The following is a 19,618-nucleotide window of genomic DNA, read 5'->3' on the forward strand; positions in this document are numbered from 1 at the left end:
ATCTATGAAATAATATATTATTACTGTGTGAAGGGAAATAAAAGAAATGGAAAAATGGAGGGAATTTGACTCACAAGTGATCATATATCCATGCAAATATCCGAATAAGCATCAGAACGTAAATACTTCAGAAATAATAAAAAGTTAAAGCGTAAGATAGAAGAACTGTACTGCACTGAGGCACTAGAAATTTATTGATAAAAGAGGTAAAAAAACGTTCTAAAAACTGAGATTCATTATGCTTGAATCAATAAAGAATAAGTACGAATAACAGATATATTACTCCTGCTTCTTGATTTATTTCCTGTGTGCAAAATATGACCTTGGCATATTGGTAACATTCAAAGGAAATGTAAAATGGTAAAAAGATACCAAAAACAAAAAAGAATGAAGCATGGATTTAACCCCTTGGTATTTATTTCCCGTGTGCAAAATATGACCTGTGCATATTGCTAACATTCAAAGGAAAGGTAAAATGGTAAAAAGATACCAAAAACAAAAAAGAATGAACCATGGATTTAACCCCTTGGTTTTTATGGCCACCCTTAAGTGACTTTCAACAGATGTAGAGATCAAATCTCAACATCTGCTACAATTTTCCTTATTCATAGGCAGGAGCTGTCTTTTATTCTTTTTTTCATAGTTTATAGTAGTATTAGGTACCCGTGTATTGTTCGGAAATGAAAATGTATTTCTAAGGTTCAAAGGAAACACTTTCCTCACGTATGTCTTCAAGCTATCGAACTGTTTTAGTCGAGTCAAAGCAAGAAAATGATGGAAGCATGGCTGGCTAGCGGGCTTATCTTTATTCTGTTAGTTCCCAAAATTCCACCACTTCTTCTTCTTTCGAACCTCGGTTGAGGGGAAATCTATAATCGAGCACAAAGAAAGATTTAATGATATTAGAGGAATGAAACTAAAACACATAACATTAAACATGAAGATCCAATTTAAGTTCAATGCAGAGTCTAGCAGATTTCGTTTAGACTTCCCGACTATACTACCATGATTCTTCATTTAATCAGCTCAGTCCAAAATCTTCGTTCAAATACCACAGGACACTATGGTAAACAATCCCCTTTTATCTGAAACAATACATAAACCAGGACTTCGAGTCTTTTATACTACTGCTACTACGTAGCTCGAGTAAAGATAAATTCGAATAGAAGCTAAAGAAAAGAGAAAAGATGTAATATAATACCTCCTTGAAAGTGGATTGAGTTGTAGTGAACTTCGGCCCAAAAACTTAAGAAAATCACTGCATTGGTACACATAACACTTCATAAGTCATAGCATTTATGAGAAGAAAACAAGGCTTGATTATGTTGTTTGCTTAGTTTGCAAAATCAGTGGGAAACAAAAGCAAACAATAGTTTGGGAAGAATATAGCAACAAAAAGTTTTGAGGGGAGGCGCACTCTGGGCCGATCTCGGACCCTCAAACAAAGTATTGTTCCCAAAGTGTCTATGCTCGGTTTTAGCCTCGGGTTTTTGTCTCCAGACCAAAGGGATTCACGGAGTTTAGTGGGAGCGCTTGGTCCACCAAGGAAATGTTTTTAGCATTTTGGCCTTAGTAGGGTTCAAGTATAGACACCCAAGCACAATACCTCTACTGTTCAAGGGTAAAACCGAGCATAGACACTAAGGCACAATACCTCCACTGTTCGAGGGTCTGATCAGCTGCTCAGAGGACGACACTTCAAAGGCTTCTCCTAATAGGAGAGACGACCACCCTCAACAAGAAGTTTTTCCTTTAGTTTAATTGAATGATAAAAGAATACATGATCCTACTTTATATGGAATAAAAAATTCTCCAAAATTCAATCAACGGGGAAGCAAAGGGCTAAAATTTTACCTCCTTTTGGCTTCTGGAAGTTAGGAATGATCTCGATGTAACAAGTATCCTTAAATGAAGTTAGAACAAAAATTCTCACACCATACTGAAAAAATTGCTAGTGTTAGACATTGAAAAAAAATTCATTTAACACTTAATCATTAGAAAAGTGAAAGAAAACCCGGGGGAGCTACAGCACATGGAAGGGAGCAAGAGACAGAAAGATCTATGCTTCTTCTTTGGGACACATAATGAAAAATGTTATTAGAACTAGATTCAGGCATCTAAAGAGATTAGGTCTAAAAATAGTAAATTAGTAATCATATAAGTTCGGTCACAACACAATTTCTTCAAAGAAAGGTGTTTGTTTATTATAAAATTTGTAGCCCCTACCGAGTCTGCAGCCGCTTGCAATGTGACATGATCACCCCACTCGCCACTCCTGGCATCATTCATAGATGGTATTAACATTGCTATTCTTTTGCCCATAAGCTTGAATGGTAAAAAACAAGGAAAAAAAGTTTTACTAATACTTGGACATCTTCTTCAAATAGTCCGCATAATCCATGGGGACATATCCTTCATATGCCTCTGAGTGGGATTTAAGCTGCCAAAACAAGCCATTGTAGTGAAAGCTACATCAGGATCATTAAATATCTTATACCTCAAAAAACAAATTTAATGTTCTGTGTGATCCAGCAAAATAAAAAACTAATTCCAGGACAACAAACCTTATTTACAACTTGACGTCTCACATTTTTGTGATTATCTGGTGTCCGATATATCTGATCTGACAGTGCACGGAACTGGAAACCAAGAAATTGACCATAAATATTGTTCTAGAAATGCAAGGGTTAAACCACAACATAAAGACAACACACCTGACAGTTACCATCTCCTTGGACCTTGAGCTCATCAAAACCGTATAGCTGCAACCTGGATACGGAAAGAAACTCCATTGATGTAAACCTTCATGCTAACATATAGAAGAAAAACAAAAAGAATAATCACCTGTTTAACAACCTTTCATGATCAGACATTGCTTCATCAATTGAAGGTATTTCGCCATTGATTCTAGGGACATGCTGCAACAAACAGATTCAAATGCATTAGAAGAAAATGGCAGAATTGCAGGTTCTCATGCATCAACCAAAATTAAGTCATTTTAACAATTTTAAATGCAAATCAGAGGATCACGTAAATGGACATAATAAAAATAAATAATAAACGACGACACTTTTATAAGGTAAACTTACAGGAATAGGAATCATTTGATTCAACCTCTTGCCTAAATAATCATCTAGTATATAATATCCATCAGTCGGCTCCAAAGAGCTGGAAAAATCCTCCGAATCACTAGCGCTAGAGCACGAACTAGGTGGCACCAAAACATCAGATTCATCCTGGCCATATTCATAGGCTGCACATTGGCAAAATAAATTCCAAATAGTGGTAATCTTATAAATACCATGAAAATGATATAAACATGATAGGAAAAGCTTCTAGACACCTGAATAATTGTAGTTTGTTGCTAATGGACTATACCAATCATGAGGTCCACTGGATGCTTGCAATTGTTGTTCATCAGCATGAGAAAATTGAGAAGCTTCTGCTACATCGAGATGTGAGAACTCTTCCTGAAGGATACCAGCAATGACCTTATCATTCTCTATCTGGCTGCTTTGAGTATCCGTATGACCTCTAAAATCATGCATGTGATGATACATTTCACCATTATCATGCTGTATTGTATAACTATATACGGAAGGATAAAACAGGTCACCCCCCAGAACCCAATGCATGAAATCTGAATCTTGCTGATTCATAATCATCAACTTCAAACAAACACTTGACCATCTGTACAAGCAATTCTTAATTAGATATTTGTTCACACATAAAAAGAAAAAAAAAAGCATTTGGATATCCGTATTCATGCATGAAGAAATAAATCCTAAAACTGCAATTACCCTGAAAACCACAGGGCAAAGGCTCTGCTGCAAGCATCAAACTAAGAAACTGCAGCAATACATTTTCTTTGTGGAAAGTTATGGAAACCTAGAAAGCTAAGTAGTCATATCTATTTGCTCTAGTTTTTTCAAACTATTTAAGTCAATTGTCTATACAGCACCAAGTTCTACATGAACTATATTTGTATTGATGATACTTTGTGAAAGTTCATTCAAAATAATTAAAATTAATTGCAAAAAGATACTAAAAATTCTGTAAATAAACAAATGATGAAGTATCAATTTATTTTCTTCAATCTGAGGATACCTTCTCCTTCAAATATATCTTTAAAAAAAGTAAGCACTATTGATAATGAGTTAAGAATCAAGACCACCTTGTCTAAAAAGAAACCCAAAAGGAGTTATGAGAAAGATATTCTTTTCATTTCAGACAAAACCCCAAATAAGAATAACTTTGTAATAAAGGCAACAAAAAGGACTACATTAAAAAAGTTTGTTTTAGTGGATTTTCATTGCACCACAGAATAAAAATGTTAGCTCTCTAAATTTACCGGTGGAATCAATTCTATTCTATCCTAAAGCAACCATCTTAAAAGATAATAAATAAAAAATTGTCGAAGTCAAATTAGATAAAAATACTTTCTTTATTTACACTTTGATCTAGATCCAATTCTAAGATGCTCTCCACTTAGAGTTTCATTTCTGAATAAACTACTGAAAATTTAATGACGAAAACGACAATTAATTCTTTAAGGTTTCTCTTATGCCTGGATATAATTTACAGTTCATACACACGATTTCATAACATATACAAAACCATGGAAACCACAAAGCACAAAACTCAAAATTTCCAAAAAAAAAAAAAAACACGTCGATTCAAATGAAAACTTGATGTAGCCGATCAAACATAGAAACACAAGGATTAAAAAGAAAAAATCCGAACTTTATCATTAAGCAACCTAAAAACATGAAAAAGAAAAAAACCCAGAATTCAGAAAACACTAATAAACAATACGAATTAAACCCAGAAATAGGTGATCATTTCCAAGTCCATTCAATCAAAACAATAAAAAAAAGATCTGGAATTTACAGTACTCACCAAACCAGGAAGGTTGAAACTTTAGTTTCAAAAGGAAAAAACAAGACACAAAAGCAAACAAGGAACTATTTCACAAGAAACAATGGAGTACACGAGTGACTTAAGATAACGATCGAACGTTGAATTTTTTGAAACGAAAAAAAAATACATAAATAAAAAAAGGGGAAAAAGCTAAAACAGCTTCATTTTGACGTATTTATAAACAAATTGTTGTTTCCCGCGGGCGTTAAAAAGACAAGCAAGTCCCGATCCGATTCCGTACGGATGGCCCTTTCAACCGTTGGATCAGAGTTTCGAGCGGACGTGATATTCCGTTGAGTTTAAGCGGCATCTTCTAATTCCATTTAATGAGTTGTTCTGAATTTTTAAAGGAGACCGGCGAATAATTGGTTTTTGAGTTGAAAACTATGCAAAATGAAGTGTTTGAGATCCTTCCATTAATTGGAGCAATTACGAGATCTAGGGCTGCGAATTTGATCTGCTTAGGTTGCTGCGAATTTGACGGTTCTGACCTTTGCCTTGAAATCAATTTTATTGCCTAAGATTTCAATTAACAATTTAAAATGGTTGTTATTCGGAAAAAGAGAAAATACAATTTAAAAATGGTCCAAAACAGTCCAACTCCGTCCTCTCTCATATTCACATCAACATCATACTAGGTACCTCATCTTATTTTTATTCAAGTTTTTATATTTGTATCCACATTTGGATTTGCTAGTAAACTCAAACATTTTACGAGTTGCATGAAAATTGCAATAATTTGTTTATTTTATTTTGACAATTGTAAATTATACATCATCTTCATTTTAAGTACTCAAAATAAAATAAAAATTATGATTTAAGTACTTATGTTAATTATTTTGGTCAATTATAAGCGATTAATTGACATGGCAATTACAAAAATCAATATAATAATAAATTTAGCCTTAAATTTTTACATATTATATTAATTTAGTTATAATTTTAAAAATTAACTCTCAATTTATAAATTATCTCAATTTGATCTTAATTCTAAAAATTTAAAGAAATATATAAAAATACATAAATATTTTTTGAAAAATATAATAATAAATTTATATTTTATATAAATATTTATATTAATATTAAATAAATATAATTATATTAATATTAAATAAAATAAAATCCCCCACTCCCGTTGCTCTCTCCCTTCAAACCTCCCCCACCACCGTCCTTGTCTCCTTTCCCTTCACCCCTACTCAAGGCGATGAAAAGTTGTTAGTCTTTTTATTTTGTCTCTCAAAGATGGAATTGAAATAACTTTTTTTGGGAGATTTTTTCGCCTCTTATTTTCTGTTTTTCCTTTTTCTAAGAAGAAACAGAGAAGAGAAAAAATATAGGTAGAGAAAAATAGAGATAATGAGTATAGTGAATGTTAATAGCAACCAAGTTACATTCTTCAAGAGGCATTCTTGGTTGCTTAAAAAATGGGAGGGACAATGGTGGGGGAGGTCCGATGCAAGAGAGAAGAGGGACGAGGATGGGAGAATTTTTGTTTTATTTAATATTAATACTAATATTAATATAAAATTTAAATTTATTATTATATTTTAAAAATATTTATGTATTTTATTTTTAGAAGTAGGATCAAATTGAGATTATTTGTAAATTTTAAGGATTAATTTTTTTAAAATTATGGTTAAATTTCTATAACATGTAAAAGTTGAGGACTAAATTTGTTATTATATCGATTTTTTAACTGTCACGTCAACTTGCTATTTGTGATTTTAACAAGAGTGACCAAATTATTAAACTATGTAACGTGGGTGCTTAAATTACAAACTTCTTATTTTGGATACTTAAAATAAAAAAGTTTTAATAGCTAATTGACTATTTGTGTAGTTCACCCTTAAAAAAAAAAACAATACCATACTTTTTTTTAAAAGGAATTGGGCTTGCATTTAAACAAACAAACAGTAAGTCCAACAAGTGAAACCAACAGAAAATAAACCAAACAAAGCAAACCAAAACAAAAGCCCAATACAAACGCCCACTCTGGAAACAAAACCCTAAATAAACAAACGATAAGCAGTTCCAATAGCCAACTAGATGGCAATAGAGGCAGCTAAAACGCCAACAGGTCCCAATGAGAAAGAGACCAACCAACCAGAGCACGCAAAAATCCAACAAAAAAGAAACTCAGCCGTTAATCCACATGCAAGAATCACAGATGTGGCACCAGAGTTGTCCCAAACCTACCAGAAAGTCAGCTAAAACCCCAATCACTCCTATAAGGACCAAAGAAACCCCAATGAAACATGCCCTCTAGATCTCACCACTTCCCCTTCAATCACCTCGCAAAACAACACGGCGATCAGCCTCCATTGTTCGCTGCACAAAATCAGGAACACACCCACACAGGTAAAAGTCCAACCCAGCCTTCAATCTTTCCTTTGCCAACAAATCGGCCATTGTGTTACCTGTACGAAAGACATGTCGAAATTCACATTGGCCAAAAAAAACCTACCTAGTGCTTGATGTCTCGGATATAGGAGCCAAGGACTAACGTATTAGACCAAAAGGAGTTGGCCTTTCGAATTATCATAAGGGTGTCGCCTTCAACAGCCATATCTAAAAACCTGAGAGCCAGGCCCAAGCAGGCCACCTTAAGGTAAACAATGGCTTCAGCAGCAAAAATCGAACGCATGTTTCTGCTTACCACCTGGTGAGAACCCAAAACTGTTCCTTGGTGATTTCAAATAACAACTCCCACGTAGGATGTCCTAGAAGGTGCATGAAAAGCTACATCAAAGTTCATCTTTAGACAGCATCCATCCGGAGGCCACCACTACTCAGGCCCAATCAGATGCCCAGGTAGTTTCTCCTAAACCACGTCTAACATAGGAGGTAAGGTTCAACCCTTTAGATTAGAACATGCATCTGTATAATAGCATTATCATGCACATGTTGATTCTGAGCATTCAAATAGACCAGAGAGCATACTGAAACAGCCTGGTTTAGACCCTAGTCGGAATAGTGGTTTTGGGACCACAAATCTGAGTCAGAAAAATATTTTTATATTATTTTCCATGCTTATTATATGTGAATTAGTATGTGTGAAAATTTCGTATGAAAATTTGATCATTTGTATGCTTAATTTGATAAAAGGACCTAATAACGTAAAATGTAAAAGTGGCCTTCTATTTGTTAAAGTGCTAAATTGCTATGTTTTATTAAATGTGGAGCCTTTATATTGTTATTAAACCATTAGCTTATTGGATGGACAAATATATCATTAGTTGGTGGATTTTTAATGAATGTTCATTAAGGATAAAATAGTAATTGATAAATTAATATGTGATTAATAATAAAAAATGCATGAAACTAGCCATTTGTTCATCATTTTTTCGAAAAACACAAAGAAAAAGAAAGAAAAATACAAGCTAGGGTTTGGCTACTGTTCACTTTGATTTAGGTATGTATTTTGTTCAGTTTTTGATAATTTTTATGTTTTTTGTGATTGTTGCTTAGTGTTCTATCAAGCCCATGTCTAAATTTCAAAAATTTTTGATGATTTTGAGTTGATCCATTGATGAAACTACGAGTTTTATGAAGTTTGATGATAGTATATGGAAGCTTGATGTTGGGTTAACATGTTTTGTCTTTGAATTTTTGATGAATTTTAGTAATTTAGGCTAAATTGTGAAAATGAGAAATTGAGGGACTAAAATGTGAAATAAATGAAATATATCAGCTTATATGAACACTATGAAAATTCGGCTAAGCATGGGTATATGGAAATTTTTTATTTTTTTATGATTTTTGTGATTAGGGACTAAAGTGTTAAAATGTAAAAATGTGAGGGCTAATTTGTAAAATGCCCTAAATGTGTGTTTATGGATTGATTTGAATGGTTTGTTGAATAAAATAGTTAAATTTGAATTTATATAGATCAAGAACAAAAAAAAATGAAATTAGATCAGGGGAAGTCGAAAGTCATCGAGTAGTCGACTCCGTTCGTTCAAATTCGTACGAGGTAAGTCAATATACAAATAAACTTGTTTGAGTTGATTTATTTATGTTTATATGGTATTGAATTGTGATGAATGGCTACATGAGAGCTCAATATGTGATATCCGATAAATTTTCGATAATGTAATGACGTCCGAAAAGCCCCATACGAACCATAGGAATAGTTACGATACATATGTCATGACATAGGATCCGATATGTGTTTTCGTGTAAGACCACGTCTGGGACGTTGGCATCGACTTATGATTTACGTGTAAGACCATGTTTGGGACATTGGCATCGTGTTTAATTTCGTGTAAGACCCTGTCTAGGACAGTGGCATCTATATTTGATTACATGTATGACCACGTCTGGGACGTTGGCATTATACAAGCTTTCCGAGCTATTAGAGTATCCTTATTGATTTTGAACAGTTCAATGGGCATTTTGAGAAATGAATGAATATGAGAATGTGTACCCAAATTCAGGTACGTTTGAAATGTACATTATGATTAAGAATGAAAGGTAAGTATATGTTTATATGTAGACATATGAAATATGTATGAATTATATGAGTATGAAATGTGTTATGTGATGAGTTTATTTGCATATGGTTTACTAAGCTTTTGAAAGCTTACTTTGTGTGTGTTTGCATTGTTTTATAGCTATCGAAGCTACTGGGAGCTCAGGGATCGTCGAAGATCATCACCACACTATCGAACTCTATTTTGGCACATTTTAAATATATATATATTGAAGTATGGCATGTATAGGCTAGAAGTTTGTGAATATGTTTGGTAATGTGTATATCTAGCCATGTGATATGGCTTGGTTTTGGTTATAATTATTAATGTCTTTTGAGCATAAACTATATGATGCAATAATGTTCATATGATGTATTCATGAATGAACTAGTGATAAATGGTCAATTTGGTAAGTTGATAATGTGATTTAGTTGTGGAAATGTTATGAATTTGGCATGAGATTGGATGTGAAATATTGAAATAAGGATATGTTAGAATGAATGAGTTTGCTATGTGATTTTTGGTATGTTTTGAATTGGTTAAAAAGGATGAAATTTGTTGTTAATGAAATGGCATGAATGTTGTAAGTTTTGGTTGTGAATTGGTTGAAAATTTTGGTACAAAATGTTTTGTTTTTGATGCTTGTAGGGAGGACCCTTAAGGGGTGGCATTTTGGCCTTGTAAATGGCCTATTTTTGCCCATATGGGCAGGGACACAGGCGTGTGTCACTGCAATGTTGCTCAAAGGTCATTTCGAAATGAGCCTGGGCAGACCATAAGGTCGCACACACGGGCGTGTGCCAGGCCATGTGGCCAAGTCAGTTTTGAGCATGAGCTAGACATACGGGTGTGTAACTGGCCGTATGACCCAAGTCAGTAGCCTCCCTAATTTTCACATGGCCTGGCACACGGATGTGTTTTATGGCCGTGTGGACAAGTCAATATGTATGCCTTGTTTTGCCACGACCTAGACACAAGGGTGTGTCTAATGCCGTGTGAGGCACATGGCCTGCTCACATGGGCGTGTGACCTTTATAACTTTGAAAAATGTTTAAGTTTTGAAAAATTTTGTATGTGCTCGGTTTATTCTCGATCTCTTTCTAATGCTTGTTTAAAGTCATATTGACCTAAGAAAGGGACTTAATATTGATATTTGATTATGATATGACAATGTTTGACTTTTGAATATGAAATGTTTTTGAAATGTTCTGTTATGTTCGGTAATGCCTCTTAACCCTAATCCGGTGACAGATACGGGTAAGGGGTGTTACACATACACTACCTTTCTGGAAAGTGTGATTGGGAAAACTTGGATAATGTAAAATAACCACTCCTGCAAACAGAAATCTGAAATCTCACTAGGCCATGTGATATGCAAGTCCGCCCAAATACCAGCGATGGAGGGACAGTCACAGAAGATGTGCTCCAGAGTTTTAGTAGCTGCTAAGCACCAAAGGCAATAAGCATCAGATCGCAACCATCGATTGTATAGATTAGAAAAATTAGGGATAAAATTTTGAAAATTTTTCCATGTTGTAATTTTTATCTTTGATTGTAGTTATAGTTTCCATAATTTGGTAAATAATGGTTTGTAAATATCATAAACACTAGAAGAGGTAGATCGAAGGAGTAGGCAATAAACGCTATGAACCGAGAACTCACCCGTAGCTTTCTCCCCACAAACCATAGTATCATCATGTGCATCCCATGTAAGAGGAATACATAGAACCTTATCTACAATGTCACTACCCAACACATTGGTAAGCAGCGCCTTATTCCACTATTTTGTATCATGATTAATAAACTCAACAATTAGCATATTAGGGGAATTAATATATGGAATCTGTAATCTGCAACCAGGTTGCTCGTGAATCCATGCATCGTCCCAGACTCAGATATGGAAGCTTGTATCCACACACCAGCTCAGACTCAAATTCAACAAGCCATTCACATCCCATATGCTCTTCTAAAAGTAAGAAGAGTAAGATTCCAACCCAAAATCTAGGAAATCACAATGCGGATAATACTTATGCTTAAAAATACGCACAACCAATGAATCGGGATTGTAAACTAAGTGCAGACCTTACTTAGTCAAAAGAGCAATATTAAATTGAGCTAACTTCCCGAAACCCATCCCACCAGATCCCTTAGAGCGACATAAAATGGACTAGTCACACCAATGGATATCCCTGCGTCCCCCATGGTTTTTCCACAAAAACCAGCTAACAATTTTTTTCCAAATCTAAACAAAATGAAATGGGTAATAAAAAAAACAAAACACTGCAAAAGTAGGAATAGCCTGCAGAATACTTTTAATAAAGACCTCCTTATCACCTTGAGACAAGGGCCGAATACACCAACTCTTTATCCTACTACACAAGTGGTCCTTTAAGTGTTGAAACGCTTTCTTTCTATTCCTCTCAACAATATTCGAAAGGTCCAAATGTAACAACCTAATTTTCAGTGGTGTCGAAAACAGTGATTTGATATCACTAAATCTGACGAGTGAGTATAAAAATTTAATAAATTAATATTTATTAGTCAAATGAGAATTTAGAAGTATTTTTGAATTAGTGAATTTTGTGAATTAAAAGAATTAATTAGGTAAATTGGGTTGAAAACGAGGTATCGAGATCTTGATTTCATAAACCGAATCATAAATATTTTTATAAATATTTACGAAGTGTTAGTGAATTAGTATTAAAGTTTTGTTAGAAATTTTAATGTTTTGATAATTAATTAATTAAAAGGACTAAAGTGAAAAAGGTACAAAACTAGTCAATTAAAGAAATAGGGATTAAATAGCATAAGTAATAAATAAAGAAGGACTTAAAGGGAAAATTAGGCTAAAGTGAATGGCTGAAACAGTTAAGGCAAAAAAAAAAAAAGAAATTGGGTGAAATAAGGGCAAAATTGGAAATTTTGCAAAATTAAACAAATAAAATAAATACTAAGTTGAAAATCTAGACATTTCTTCATCTTTCTTCAGTTAAAAACCCCATAGGAGGTCTTCAAGAAGCTGGTTTTTCATAGTTTTACTTCATATCAAGAATCTAATGATAAACGCGAAAAAGAAAAAATTTCTGGCTAGTCCCTAAATTTTTACAAATTTCACAAATTGGCCCAGGTAAGTTCATATGGTTGAATTTGCATGTATAATTGTTAATTTAGGAATGATATAATGTGTTATTTCATATTTTGTTATTGAATTATGAATATTATAAAAATGTGGAAATCAGAGCGACAGTTTAAATTGAGTAGAACGCAGGATTGAGTACAATCGTTCCATGATCAGTGATGAATTAACGAGTAAAACCATGGTTGGACCATGACAAAGTGTGGAATGTAAGACCATAGTTGGGCTATGGCATTTCAGTGAAAAAAATCATAACTAGATTATTGCATTATGAGCATAAGACCATGGTTGGACCATGGCAGTATTTGTGTGTACGTGTAAGACCATAGTTGCACTATGGCATCGTAATAAAGTGAAAGACCATAACAGGACTATGGTATTGTGATATGTACAAGACTATGGCAAGGCCATGGTAATATAAGTGTAAGACCAGAGTTGGACTATGGCATTAAGCAAATGATGTACTCAAATCCGTAAGAAGTTTTCTAATTTGATAAGAAATGGTAAGTGTTGTATGAATTAAAGTGATAGAATTCAATCATTTGTGATATTGAGCTCAATCAAGTAGATTCATCATTTGAAATTGTGATTGGTAGGGAATATTAATAAATTTCTCTGTTTAATATTTTGTTATTATTGGTTTGGTAAGATTTATTTTAAAATCTATGAACTTACTAAGCTTTCATAAGCTTACTTTTGTGTGTTAAATGTTAATTGTAGATTAATAAAGAGTACGGAGGATCGGATCAACACATCGGGCAGCCACACTATCCAGATTTCACAGGTAGATTTTGTAAAACAACTTTTGGTTTATATGGCATGTATAGGATGGAATAAAAAAAAGTAAACTTATAATATGGTTATGAATGGATTTTATACATATATGTCAGTTTATGTGCATGTATTTAATAGTATCTATTAGTAGTCAATGAATGGAATTACATGGTAAGTTTATGCAAATGAGTAGTGTGATGACACATTAAGTTTAAACTTATTATTTAACTTTAATTGGTTGTTTGGATGGACTATATTAGTATAAGGAAATGATGTATGCAGGTTGATAGTGGAAAGGGTGAGAAAAGTGGCCTTAAAATGTCTATTTTTGTCCACACAGATAGATGCACGGGCGCGTATCTTGACCATGTGTGACACATAGCCTAGCACATGGGCATGTGGTCTGGCTCTGTGTCCCTTGCACCTTAAATTCAAGAAACAGAAGAATCAAATAGCTATGGAATTCAAAACTTAAAGTCTTTATATGGTAATTAGACCATTAATAAAAAGTTAGTAGATATTTTTGGATGATTCATCCATGGAAAATTAGAAAAGACTAAGAACTAAATTGGAAATCAAAATTATTAAATATGATAAGTTAATTAAATAGAAATAAAAATAATTTTTATCATATTCTTCCCCAAAATATTTCATGGAAATCCTAGGAGAGAGAGAAGAAACTTTCTTAGCCAAATTGGGTAAGTTTTCTTGTCCCGTTTTTAATAATTTTGATATTTTTGAATCCGGGATAGCTTAATCTATCTATTTGGGGGATCAATTTGAAGAGTTATCAAATTATGGAAATTAGGTTGTGGATGTATATGCTAAAAATTTGAAATTTATGGTAGAAAATGAAAGGTTGTTGATAGATAAACAACTCTTACAAAGTGATTTTTGATGAAAACATTATTTAAGGACTAAAATGTAAATTTGTGAAAATTGAAGAAAAAATTTGAATTTTATAGAATATATGTGCTGTAAATTTTAAGGTGAAATTTCGGTTAGGCTATAGGGAGTAAATTGCATAAATTTCATTTTCTGAGCCTAGTGACGAAATGGGAATTTATGGAAAAGTTAAGGGCAAAATGGTTATTTTGCCTAGGATGTAAATTGAGTTCACTTGAATATGAAATGTGATAAATTGATGTAAAATTTACTCGTATAGATCTGGATAGACCAAATTCGGAGCTAGAACGAGAAAAGTAGGAAAATGTCGGATTAATAGATTTTACGTACACGAACATTTGTCGAGGTAAGTTCATGTAACTAATTTTTGTATGTTTATATGTTGGAATTAAATGTTGCATTGTGAAATGTATAAATATCATATATATATATATATATATATATATATATGTGACATTGAAATTATATCTGACAAAGCCCAATCAACGATAATGCCTGAAAAATGATAAATGATAAAAATGTTACTTTTATGCTTGAAATGAATGTAGAATGTGTTTATTTGAATTATATGAATGTTATGGATGTATGAAATAATCACAAATGCTTGAAAAATTTTTAAATCCCAGTTGAATAAATGGAAAATCGATGGATATGTGATTTCCCGAAATGAATGAGGTCCTGCATTTGTTGCTGACAAGATTTAGCTCAGACGAGTAATCCTATTGACCTTATTACAGAAAGGATTTAGCCCGAACGGGTAATCCTGATATAAGTCCTCTCGAGCATAAGTTATGGCTTGGATTTAGCCCGAATGGGTAATCCAGATCAAGTTCCTTAGAGCATATGTCATAAAAAGGATTTCGCCTGGACTGGTAATCCTGTTGTATACATGTATGGCTCAAGAGTGTACTCTCTGAAATAGTACCTTATGGGTACCATTGAATATGAATTGACGAATCCTGATTTGTATACCTTGAATGTACTACCTGTGTATCCATCGATATTTCAAATAAATTCAATAGGTGCCAATCCAGACATGAGAAGATATGAATAATAAAATGAGTTATTATACATATCCATCTGAAATACAAGAAAATGATGATACATGACAAGTGATATATGAAAGTATGAGATGATGATATTTGATTATACATATCCATCTGAAGTACAAGAAAATGATGATACATGACAAGTGATATATGAAAGTATGAGATGATGATATTTGTATATAGAAATTATTTAATGAGAATGTTTATCCTTAATTATAGATTTGTACACCTTGAGTGTACTACTTGTGTGACATTGATATTTTGAATGATATGAATAAAGTTCTGACATGAAATAATCTGAACTCGAGATGAACTATTAGGAAATTTTACTTGTAATATAAAGAGATGATTTATACATGTTAAATGAATACATGTTGTGGAAAGCATATGTGCATGGAAACTTGATTGTTGTTGAGCCCATATATATATTTTGATGTTATTATGGAATATATGACTAACAACGGCAATGAGGATGTGTGTAGGGCTTGAGGTCAAATTGATTGAATATGTCTTACATAGTTACCTCAAAATAAAATGAATGGTAAGTTAAGTACCATGTTATATGAACTTACTAAGCATTTTATGCTTACTTAGTTTTATTTCCCTGTTTTAGAGTAAATCGGAAGCTCGTTGGATTGAAAGCTTGGTGGAGATCACTCACACTATCCATCGGCCCATGTCGGTACAATATGGTAAAGCAATTATGATTACAATGGCATGTATAGGTTATATTGGTCATATTGACATGTAAATGTAAATGATTATTGAAATCTAGCCGTTGGAATGGCTAGTGATGATTATATTTTGGTACATGTATATATATGTATTTAAGTTTATTTTATGGAGATAACATAAGTGTTTATTATTAATTGATTGAGAAAGGTTAAAATGAGTATGCTTATCGAAGGTAAATTAAAAGCATGAGTGCATGTAACAATATATCATATCAGATGTTATAAATTGCTTGAATTCAATGATTGGATTGGTTGGTGTTTGGATGTAAGTTCGGTGCAGGAATTTGGTATGATTTTGGGTGAGAAATGAAGTTAGGAATGGCTTTATTTTGTCCACACGGGTGACACACGGGCGTGTGTCTAGACCGTGTGTGACACACGGCCTGGTACATGGGCATGTAGTTAGGCCGTGTGTTCTCTGCACCTTAAATTCGAGAAAATAGAATGCTCAGAATTGAGCACACGGGTAGAGACATAGGTGTGTGTCTCAGCCATGTGTGATACATGGCCTAGCACACGGGCATGTGGCATGGCCATGTGCACAAGTCAGAGAGTTTCATAGGGTCGAACACAGCCTGTAGCACAGGTGTGTCCCAGGGTCACACGGGCATGTCCCTTAGACCACATGGGCGTGTGAGCCCTGTACCTTGGAAAAATTTTAAAATTTTGCGAAAAATTCTTAGAGTTTCCGATTAAGTCCCGACTCGACTCTAATGCTCGTTTTGGACCTCAAGGGTCCATTTAAGGGAAGCTATGAATATCTCGAGGAATGAATAGTAAATGTTTTAATTATCTAAAAATATTCTGAAAGTTCTGGTAATGCTCCGTAACTCTGTTCCAACGACAGATACGAGTTAGGTGTTACACCTACGCTGTGTTGCAAACCGATGGAAATAACCCGTGTTGCGATCTCCGATTTTTAACCAATTCGTACGAGCTTGCTGTTCCTAATAGAACTCCGCCTTGTCGGTCTCCAAATTCATTTCCAATCGTGCAGTCAAAAGGTCGGTCAAATTATTGTCAGTCCTATCCATCATATCAAGAGCTGTACGTTTAGTGTGCAAATGCAGCATTTGCCCGGCCAATCCACCCCATAAGCTAACAGCCCAACCTTTTAACCCCTGACAAAGCATAGTCAACCGATGGGAAATACAACCTATACTGCTCTCCCAAAGTCGACGAATCTCAGATTCATAAGAATCCTTTGAGACCCACCAGGCTTTAAATCGGAAAGAACGCACCCTCTATTGGAAAGGACGCTCAGTGTAAATTAGGAGGAGGCGATGATTTGAAATCAAAGGAGGCAAGTGTTTCAAGGAGAAAAAGGAAATCAATCCCATCAAGAAGAATTTGCAACCCCTTGATCAAACCGTTCTAGAATATTAGAATCAACCAATCTGGCCTTTTCCTAAGTAAACCACGAATCCTCATAACCTAAATCTTTCAGAAGACAATCCGACAAGGCATTCCTAAACTCCTTCATACACCGCTTGTCCTTAACAACCCCGCCTCTTTTCTCAAAAGAAAAAAGTATTTCATTAAAATCACCACAAACCAACCAAGAAAGACTGATATTTTCCCAAAGATCACAAGAATCTCCTAGCCTTCACATGAAATCGCACATCTAGCAACCCATAAAACCCCGTGAAGTGCCATTTATATAACACCATCACTCGTATTCAACGCTAGAATAGGGTTATGGAGCATTACCGAACTTATAAAACAATTAAACAACCATTTAGCATACATAGCATCAGTTCATACATTCATCATTCAAACTCTATCAATTTGTCCCTTATACAAGTCTACAATGCCCTAAACATGCTTTGGGAATGGTTCAGGAGTAAACCAATGACTTAAGAAACTTTTACGAAACTTAGAAAATTTTCTTCAAAACAGGGGATGCACGCCCGTGTGGCCAAGCCGTATGTCTCACACGACCACTGGACATGCCCGTATTACAGGCCATATAGACATTCGAAATGGGAGCACATGGATGTGTCCCAACCCATGTTCGACCCCCTGTAACTCTCTGACTTGGGTCACACGGCCAACACACACGTCCGTGTGGCTAGCCTGTGTGCCTTAAAAATGGCCACACATGCTTATGTGCCAGACCGTGTGCTAGGCCGTGCCAAACCTGTAGGGTATACTGATTTCTACCACACGGCCAAGTCATATGCCCGTGTGTGAGGCCGTGTGAAGCATACGGACTTGATTTCTAAAACCACACCAGGGGACACACGGCTCTGTAACATGATCATGTGTTACACACGGTTGAGACACATGCCTGTATCTCTGCCCATGTGAACAAAAATAGGTTATTTACCAAGCCGTTTAGCCACCCCAATTGGTACACACCTTCACCTACACAAATGATTCCAAACCATAGCATAATATGCAATCCAAAACAACCAAACCAAGCCTAAATCCTACCATTTCAATACTAACCAATTCAAGGCACATAAGTACCACAATATGCTATCTTAATTCACACCATTCCTTGACTACTCAAATCATCAAAATGACAATTATCAAATATACATTATTAGGCCTAATTTCACAAGCATATCTATATCCACAATTTAACAATTTACCATTCATAGTACCTATTATCATCAATCATCACATAACCATCAACCCAAATCAATTCACAAAACATAACTATACTTATATGTACATTATTCAAACATACCAAAAAGACCAAAATAAGCCATCACACATGGCTATATATACATGCCAAAACGTAAACATTTACAATGCCAAATCATAAGGCCGATATCATTATCAAAACATAATTAACATGACTCAAAGTCCCTATACATGCCATATAACCCAAAACATAATTTCAAAAGTACCAAAGTGTCAGTGGATAGTGTGATGAAGTCTCCGATGATCCCTGAGTCTAAGCTAGTTTTGAAATCACTATAAAACATGGATAAGCAAAAAAGTAAGCTATATAGCTTAATAAGCTAGTATGTTAACAATAAGCAACTATCACCATTCATTAATCATTCAAATAATAGAAAACAATATACAACAATTATATTAGATCTCAAAGCTATCAAATGATCATTCACATAACTTACCAAAAACTTATCAATTCCATAGTTTCCAAAACTCAATTCATTAGCATACGTACCTTGTAACATCTCGTACCAACCTCAAACTCAACCAAATCTTTCATTTACCCGTTGAACCATTCGGAATAGAAGTGGGACATACGATAAGTACCTATACCATGGCCCGAAGCCAAATCAAGGTAACTTATTTGAAATTCTGATATCATGGCCTGAAGCCAAATCAGCCGATATGCATGGCCCGAAGCCAAATCAGTTTATCTCGCACCTGAAGGGCCAAATCATGGCCCGAAACCAACTCAAGATATCCCTAATAACATGTTACTAGCATCCTAAACTATTCCTAAGGTTCAACCAGAATTCCAACTATTGAATCTTCGTCGAATCATTTTCGAAATTGTCTGTAATCACATAATCACAATTCATGCTATATCAAATCACATAAAATACATTTGAAACAAAATTATAACATACGAACTTAACTCGAATGTTAAAATGGCGAATCGAGTCGATTAGTCGATAACTTTATCTTTTCCCCGATCCAAAT

At 34.3% G+C, this 19,618-nt stretch overlaps 1 protein-coding gene across 6 annotated transcripts; it reads right to left on the bottom strand.

Moving 5' to 3' along the window:
* Positions 1-414: 414 nt before the first annotated feature.
* Positions 415-5,559, bottom strand: LOC108460582 (OVARIAN TUMOR DOMAIN-containing deubiquitinating enzyme 10-like). Of its 6 annotated transcripts, XM_053027383.1 has the most exons (12): positions 4,108-5,559; positions 3,344-3,690; positions 3,090-3,253; positions 2,845-2,918; positions 2,715-2,769; positions 2,565-2,639; positions 2,367-2,440; positions 2,227-2,275; positions 1,855-1,939; positions 1,202-1,258; positions 1,005-1,085; positions 415-869 (listed from the first exon to the last, which is right to left on the bottom strand). In XM_053027383.1, the coding sequence occupies exons 2-11, from the start codon at positions 3,663-3,665 to the stop codon at positions 1,045-1,047; spliced, it is 996 nt and encodes a 331-aa protein (XP_052883343.1). In that variant the 5' UTR covers positions 3,666-3,690; positions 4,108-5,559; the 3' UTR covers positions 415-869; positions 1,005-1,044. The 6 variants fall into 6 exon arrangements, with proteins under 6 accessions (XP_052883343.1, XP_052883345.1, XP_017615615.1 ...); XM_053027385.1 differs by lacking the exon at positions 1,005-1,085 and having other exon boundaries at positions 3,379-3,470; positions 4,900-5,559; XM_017760126.2 differs by lacking the exon at positions 1,005-1,085 and having other exon boundaries at positions 3,379-3,690; positions 4,900-5,559.
* Between the last annotated feature and the right edge of the window lie 14,059 nt (positions 5,560-19,618).

This window comes from Gossypium arboreum, chromosome 4, assembly GCF_025698485.1.
Source record: "Gossypium arboreum isolate Shixiya-1 chromosome 4, ASM2569848v2, whole genome shotgun sequence".
NCBI classification, from domain to species: Eukaryota; Viridiplantae; Streptophyta; class Magnoliopsida; order Malvales; family Malvaceae; genus Gossypium; species Gossypium arboreum.

Coding starts and splice junctions, on each gene's coding strand:
- LOC108460582 (XM_017760124.2), bottom strand. CDS start 3,665: ATGATTATGAATCAGCAAGATTCAGATTTCATGCATTGGGTTCTGGGG. Junction 2,640..2,714: donor AAGGAGATGGTAACTGTCAG/GTGTGTTGTCTT, acceptor CTTGGTTTCCAG/TTCCGTGCACTGTCAGATCA. Junction 2,441..2,564: donor GACGTCAAGTTGTAAATAAG/GTTTGTTGTCCT, acceptor TTGTTTTGGCAG/CTTAAATCCCACTCAGAGGC.